At 40.1% G+C, this 7853-nt stretch overlaps 1 protein-coding gene across 1 annotated transcript; it reads left to right on the top strand.

Annotated features, from left to right (window-relative positions):
- The first annotated feature begins 6582 nt into the window (after positions 1 to 6582).
- On the top strand, positions 6583 to 6987 carry LOC116582563 (60S ribosomal protein L35a-like). Its single transcript, XM_032330092.1, has one exon. It carries the CDS (start codon positions 6643 to 6645, stop codon positions 6973 to 6975), a length of 333 nt encoding a protein of 110 aa, XP_032185983.1. The 5' UTR covers positions 6583 to 6642; the 3' UTR covers positions 6976 to 6987.
- Positions 6988 to 7853: the final 866 nt, after the last annotated feature.

The following is a 7853-nucleotide window of genomic DNA, read 5'->3' as shown; positions in this document are numbered from 1 at the left end:
ATCAGGGAGATCATATGATAGTTGTCTTTCTCTGCTTGACTTATTTCGCTAAGCATGATAAGCTCTAGTTCCATCCATGTTGTCGCAAATGGCAAGATTTCATTTCTTTTGATGGCTGCATAGTATTCCATTGTATATATATATATCATCTTCTTTATCCATTCATCTGTTAATGGACATCTAGGTTTTTTCCATAGTTTGGCTATTGTGGACATTGTTGCTATAAACATTCGGGTGCATGTGCCCCTTTGGATCACTACGTTTGTATCTTTAGGGTAAATATCAGGTAGTACAATTGCTGGGTCATAGGGCAGTTCTATTTTCAACAATTTGTGGAACCTCCATGCTGTTTTCAAGAGTGTTTGCACCAGTTTGCATTCCCAATAACAGTGTAGGAGGGTTCCCCTTTCTCCACATCCTCACCAGCATCTGTCATTTCCTGAGTTGTTTATTTTAGCCATTCTGACTGGTGTGAGGTGATATCTCATTGTGGTTTTGATTTGTATTTCCCTGACGCCGAGTGATATGGAGCACATTTTCAGGTGTCTGTTGGCCATCTGGATGTCTTCTTTGCAGAAATGTCTGTTCATGTCCTCTGCCCATTTCTTGATTGGATTATTTGTTCTTTGGGTGTTGAGTTTGCTAAGTTCTTTATAGATTTTGGACACCAGTCCTTTATCTGATATGTCATTTGTAAATATCTTCTCCCATTCTGTCAGTTGTCTTTTGAATTTGTTAACTGTTTCCTTTGCTGTGCAAAAGATTTGATCTTGATGAAATCCCAATAGTTCATTTTTGCCCTTGCTTCCCTTGCCTTTGGTGATGTTCCTAGGAAGATGGTGCTGTGGCTGAGGTCGAAGAGGTTGCTGCCTGTGTTCTCCTCAAGGATTTTGATGGATTCCTTTCTCACATTGAGGTCCTTCATCCATTTGGAGTCTATTTTTGTGTGTGGTGTAAGGAAATGATCCAATTTCATTTTTCTGCATGTGGCTGTCCAATTTTCCCAGCACCATTTATTGAAGAGGCTGTCTTTTTTCCATTGGACATTCTTTCCTGCTTTGTCGAAGATTACTTGACCATAGAGTTGAGGGTATATCTCTGGGCTCTCTATTCCTTTCCATTGCTCTATGTATCTGTTTTTGTGGCAGTACCATTCTGTCTTGATGATGACAGCTTTGTAATAGAGCTTGAAGTCCGGAATTGTGATGCCACCAACGTTAGCTTTCTTTTTCAATATCCCTTTGGCTATTCGAGGTCTTTTCTGGTTCCATATAAATTTTAGAACTATTTGTTCCATTTCTTTGAAAAAGATGGATGGTACTTTGATAGGAATTGCATTAAATGTGTAGATTGCTTTAGGTAGCATAGACATTTTCACAATATTTATTCTTCCAATCCAGGAGCATGGAACATTTTTCCACTTCTTTGTGTCTTCCTCAATTTCTTTCATGAGTACTTTATAGTTTTCTGAGTATAGATTCTGTGCCTCTTTGGTTAGGTTTATTCCTAGGTATCTTGTGGTTTGGGGTGCAATTGTAAATGGGATGGACTCCTTAATTTCTCTTTCTTCTGTCTTGTTGTTGGTGTAGAGAAATGCAACTGATTTCTGTGCATTGATTTTATATCCTGACACTTTACTGAATTCCTATACAAGTTCTAGCAGTTTTGGAGTGGAGTCTTTTGGGTTTTCCACATATAGTATCATATCATCTGCGAAGAGTGATAATTTGACTTCTTCTTTGCCGATTTGGATGCCTTTAATTTCCTTTTGTTGTCTGATTGCTGAGGCTAGGACCTCTGTTACTATGTTGAATAGCAGTGGTGATAATGGACATCCCTGCCGTGTTCCTGACCTTAGCGGTAAAGCTTTCAGTTTTTCTCCATTGAGAATGATATTTGCAGTGGGTTTTTCATAGATGGCTTTGATGATATTGAGGTATGTGCCCTCTATCCCTACACTTTGAAGAGTTTTGAACAGGAAATGATGCTGTATTTTTCAAATGCTTTTTCAGCATCTATTGAGAGTATCCTATGGTTCTTGTTCTTTCTTTTATTTATGTGTTGTATCACATTGACTGATTTGCAGATGTTGAACCAACCTTGCAGCCCTGGAATGAATCCCACTTGGTCCTGGTGAATAATCCTTTTAATGTACTGTTGAATCCTATTGGCTAGTATTTTGTTGGGAATTTTTGCATCTGTGTTCATCAAGGATATTGGTCTATAGCTCGCTTTTTTGGTGGGATCCTTGTCTGGTTTTGGGATCAAGGTGATGCTGGCCTCATAAAATGAGTTTGGAAGTTTTCCTTCCATTTCTATTTTTTGGAACAGTTTCAGGAGAATAGGAATTAGTTCTTCTTTAAATGTTTGGTAGAATTCCCCTGGGAAGCCTTCTGGCCCTGGGCTTTTGTTTGTTTGGAGATTTTTAATGACTGTTTCAATCTCCTTACTGGTTATGGGTCTGTTCAGGCTTTCTATTTCTTCCTGGTTCAGTTGTGGTAGTTTATATGTTTTTAGGAATGCATCAATTTCTCCCAGATTGTCAAATTTGTTGGCGTAGAGTTGCTCATAGTATGTTCTTAGAGTAGTTTGTATTTCTTTGGTGTTAGTTGTGATCTCTCTTCTTTCATTCATGATTTTATTTATTTGGGTCATTTCTCTTTTCTTTTTGATAAGTCTGGCCAGGGGTTTATCAATTGTTTTAATTCTTTCAAAGAACCAGCTCCTAGTTTCATTGATTTGTTCTATTGTTTTTTGGTTTCTATTTCATTGATTTCTGCTCTGATCTTTATGATTTCTCTTCTCCTGCTGGGCTTAGGGTTTCTTTCTTGTTCTTTCTCCAGCTCCTTTAGGTGTAGGGTTAGGTTGTGTACCTGAGACCTTTCTTGTTTCTTGAGAAAGACTTGTACTGCTATATATTTTCCTCTCAGGACTGCCTTAGTTGTGTCCCACAGATTTTGAACCATTGTATTTTCATTATCATTTGTTTCCATGATTTTTTTCAATTCTTCTTTAATTTCCCGGTTGACCCATTCATTCTTTAGAAGGATGCTGTTTAGTCTCCATGTATTTGGGTTCTTTTCAAACTTCCTTTTGTGGTTGAGTTCTAGCTTTAGGGCATTGTGGTCTGAAAATATGCAGGGAATGATCCCAATCTTTTGATACAGGTTGAGTCCTGATTTAGGACCGAGGATGTGATCTATTCTGGAGAATGTTCCATGTACACTAGAGAAGAATGTGTATTCTGCTGCTTTGGGATGAAATGTTCTGAATATATCTGTGATGTCCATCTGGTCGAGTGTGTCGTTTAAGGCCTTTATTTCCTTGCTGATCTTTTGCTTGGATGATCTGTCCATGTTAAAGTCCGTGCTAAAGTCCCCTACTATTATTGTATTATTGTTGATGTGTTTCTTTGATTTTGTTATTAATTGGTTTATATATTTGGCTGCTCCCTCATTGGGGGCATAGATATTTCAAATTGTTAAATCTTCTTGTTGGACAGACCCTTTGAGTATGATATAGTGTCCTTCCTCATCTCTTATTATAGTCTTTGGCTTAAAATCTAATTGATCTGATATAAGGATTGCCACTCCTGCTTTCTTCTGATGTCCATTAGCATGGTAAATTCTTTTCCACCCCCTCACTTTCAATCTGGAGGTGTCTTTGGGCTTAAAATGAGTTTCTTGGAGGCAACATATAGATGGGTTTTGTTTTTTCATCCATTCTGATACCCTGTGTCTTTTGACAGGGGCATTTAGCCCATTAACATTCAGGGTAACTATTGAGAGATATGAATTTAGTGCCATTTAATTGCCTGTAAGGTGACTGTTACTGTATATTGTCTCTGTTCCTTTCTGATCTACCACTTGTAGGCTCTCTCTTTGCTTAGAGGACCCTTTCAATATTTCCTGTAGATCTGGTTTGGTGTTTGCAAATTCTTTCAGTTTTTGTTTGTCCTGGAAGCTTTTAATCTCTCCTTCTATTTTCAATGATAGCCTAGCTGGATATAGTATTCTTGCTTGCATGTTTTTCTCTTTTAGTGCTCTGAAAATATCATGCCAGCTCTTTCTGGCCTGCCAGGTCTCTGTGGATAAGTCAGCTGCCAATCTAATATTTTTACCATTGTATGTTACAGACTTCTTTTCCCGGGCTGCTTTCAGGATTTTCTCTTTGTCACTGAGACTTGTAAATTTTACCTTTAGGTGACAGGGTGTGGGCCTATTCTTATTGATTTTGAGGGGCGTTCTCTGAACCTCCTGAATTTTGATGCTCGTTCCCTTTGCCATATTGGGGAAATTCTCCCCAATAATTCTCTCCAGTATACCTTCTGCTCCCCTCTCTCTTTCTTCTTCTTCTGGAATCCCAATTATTCTAATGTTGTTTCGTCTTATGGTGTCACTTATCTCTCGAATTCTCCCCTCGTGGTCCAGTAGCTGTTTTTCCCTCTTTTGCTCAGCTTCTTTATTCTCTGTCATTTGGTCTTCTATATCACTAATTCTTTCTTCTGCCTCATTTATCCTAGCAGTGAGAGCCTCCATTTTTGATTGCACCTCATTAATAGTTTTTTTGATTTCAACTTGGTTAGATTTTAGTTCTCTTATTTCTCCAGAAAGTGCTTTTATATCTCTCGAGATGGTTTCTCTAATATCTTCCATGCCTTTTTCGAGCCCGGCTAGAACCTTGAGAATTGTCATTCTGAACTCTAGATCTGACATATTACCAATGTCTGTATTGATTAAGTCCCTAGCCTTCGGTACTGCCTCTTGTTCTTTTTTTTTGTGTTGAATTTTTCCGTTTTGTCATTTTGTCCAGATAAGAGTATATGAAGGAGCAAGTAAAATACTAAAAGGGTGGCAACAACCCCAGGAAAATATGCTTTAACCAAATTAGAAGAGATCCCAAATCGTGAGGGGGGAGAAAGGGGATAAAAAGAGGTTCAAAAAGGAAGAACGAAAAAAAAAAGAAAAAAGACAAGAATTAGAAAAAAGAAAACAAATAAGAAAAATATAAAAAAGAAAAAAAATATATATATATATATATATTAGATAAACTTGTTAAAAAACGTTAAAAAAGCAAAAGGTAGAAGTTAAAAAAATATTTTACCAGAAGGCAAGGAAAAAAAAATTCAAAAGAAAAAAATTAAATTAACTGCAAGACTAAAAAAAAAAATCACAGGGAAAAAGCCATGTGTTCTGTGCTTTGCTTTTTCCTCCTCTGGAATTCTGCTGCTCTCCTTGGTATTGAAACCGCACTCCTTGGTAGGTGGACTTGGTCCTGGCTGGATTTCTTGTTGATCTTCTGGGGGAGAGGCCTGTTGTAGTGATTCTCAAGTGTGTTTGTCCCAGGCGGAATTGCACCGCCCTTACCAGGGGCCGGGGTGAGTAATCTGCTCGGGTTTGCTTTCAGGAGCTTTTGTTCCCTGAGCGCTTTCCGTAGGGTCCTGGAGGACGGGAATACAAATGGCGGCCTCCCGGTCTCCGGCCTGGAGGAGCCGAGAGCCCAGGGCCCCACTCCTCAGTGAGCCCTCAGAGAACAGTGCCCAGTCAATCCCGTCTGCCTGACCTCCGGCCGCACTCTAAGCTCACCGGGCCTGCGACCGGTTCAAGGTAACACCGAGCTGTGAGCTTACTGTGGCTCTGTCTCTGTAGCCGGGTTTCCTGTTCCAATACCCGCAAGCTCTGCGACACTCAGACACCCCCGATCCTTCTGTGTCCCTGCGGGACCTGAGGCCACGCTGACCCCGCGTGGGCTTTGCCCCTGTTTAGCCTCTGGAGCAATGTCCCTCACCGGAACAGACTTTTAAAAGTCCTGATTTTGTGCACCGTTGCTCTGCCGCTTGCCAGGAGCCGGCCCCTCCCCCCGGGGTCTATCTTCCCGTCGCTTTGGATTCACTTCTCCGCCGGTCCTACCTTTCAGAAAGTGGTTGTTTTTCTGTTTCCAGAATTGCTGTTTTCTTCTCTTCGATCTGCCGATGGATTTTCAGGTGTTTTCAATCTTTAGATAAGCTATCTAGCTGATCTCTGGCTAGCTGAAGTAGTCTCAGCCTGCTACTTCTCCGCCATCTTGACTCCTCCTCCTGTGGGTAGCATTTTTAATTTATTGTTGGATCCTATTGGCTAGGATGTTCTTAAGAATCTTAGCATTTATATTCATCAGGGATATTGGTCTGAAATTCTCCTTTTTGGTGTCATCTTTGCCTGGTTTGGCGTTCAGGTATGCTGGCTTCATAGAAAGAGTCTGGAAGTTTCCTCTCCATTTCTAATATTTGAAACAGCTTCCGGAGAATAGGTATTATTTCTTCTTTGAATGTCTGGTAGAATTCTCCTAGGAATCCATCAGGTCCACCTCTCACAAAAATGACTAGGAGGAGGAAAGGCAAACAGAGGAAAAATTCAGACTGTGCCCTCCACATCAGAGCTGTTGTATATGGACATAAACAGTATGTCAGAAGGGGAATACAGGGTAACAATTATCCAGGCAATGACTAGGTTGGAGCAAACCATTAATGACAACATGGAATCAAGCAGGGCAGAACTGAAAGCCAGCCTGAAAGAATTTAAAAAATGCTATAAATGACTTTTTCCGCCATCTTGGGGCTTGTGGAGGCCTGCTGGGAACAGGACTCCTCTAAAACGCCGAATAATGTCTGGAAGGCTGTGGTCCAAGGCCATTTTTGCTGGCTATAAGCGGGGTCTCCGCAACCAGAGGGAGCACACAGCTCTTCTTAAAATCGAAGGTGTATATGCTCGAGATGAAACGGAATTCTATCTAGGCAAGAGATGTGCTTACGTGTACAAAGCAAAGAACAACACAGTGACTCCTGGTGGCAAACCAAACAAAACCAGAGTAATCTGGGGAAAAGTAACTCGTGCTCATGGAAACAGTGGCATGGTCCGTGCCAAATTCCGAAGCAACCTTCCTGCTAAAGCCATTGGCCACAGAATCTGTGTGATGCTGTACCCCTCAAGGATTTAAATTTAATGAAAAGTAAATAAAGGTATAGATTTGTTCTCTTGTAAAAAAAAAAGCTATAAATGAGATCCAATCTAATCCAGATTTTCCAACAGCTAGGGTCATTGAGTCAGAAGATATGTTTAGTGATCTAGCGGACAAAATGATGGAGGAAAAGGATCAGGAGGAGGCCTGGAACAAGCATCTTAGAAGCCATGAAAACAGAATTAGTGAAACAAATTATGCCTTTAAACATTATAATGTCAGAATTATTGTGATCTCTGAGGGGGAAGAGAAAGAAAGAATACTAGAAGATATAGTTGAACAAATTCTCCATGAATTTTTTCCCAGTCTGGGGAATGGAACCAGCGTTCATGTTCTGCAGGCAGAAAGATCACCCCCTATGATCATAGAATCTAGAAAGACCTTGAAATACCTCATTTTGAAGCTGATGAATTGTAATTTTAGACAGAAGTTCTTGAGAGCAGCTAGGAGGAAGAGATTCCTTGCATACATAGGAAGGTCCATCAGAATAATGTCAGACCTGTCCACAGAAACCTGGCAAGTCAGAAAGGGCTTGAAAGATGTATTTAGGGCACTAAATGAGAACACTGCAGAAAAAATACTTTATTCAGCAAGCCTGACATTCAAAATGGATGGAGAGATAAAGCACTTCCAAGACTGGCAAGGTTTAAAAGAGTATGTGACAACCAAGCCAGCACTACAAGAAATATAAGGGGTGAGGGGTCTATAGAAAAAGAAAGAACCCAGGAGTGTCATAGAACAGAAACTTACAGTGACAATCTATAGAAACAAGGATTTCACATCATGATGTCAATACAAATATGTCTATCAATAATCACTGTCAATGTCAATGGTCTAAACACTCTCATAAAAGGGCA

This window comes from Mustela erminea, chromosome X (assembly GCF_009829155.1).
Source record: "Mustela erminea isolate mMusErm1 chromosome X, mMusErm1.Pri, whole genome shotgun sequence".
Taxonomy (NCBI): Eukaryota; Metazoa; Chordata; class Mammalia; order Carnivora; family Mustelidae; genus Mustela; species Mustela erminea.
This window is presented reverse-complemented; position numbering and strand designations above follow the sequence as displayed.

Bases quoted from the DNA above. Each gene is read 5' to 3' on its own strand.
- LOC116582563 (XM_032330092.1), top strand. From the start codon at position 6,643: ATGTCTGGAAGGCTGTGGTCCAAGGCCATTTTTGCTGGCTATAAGCGG.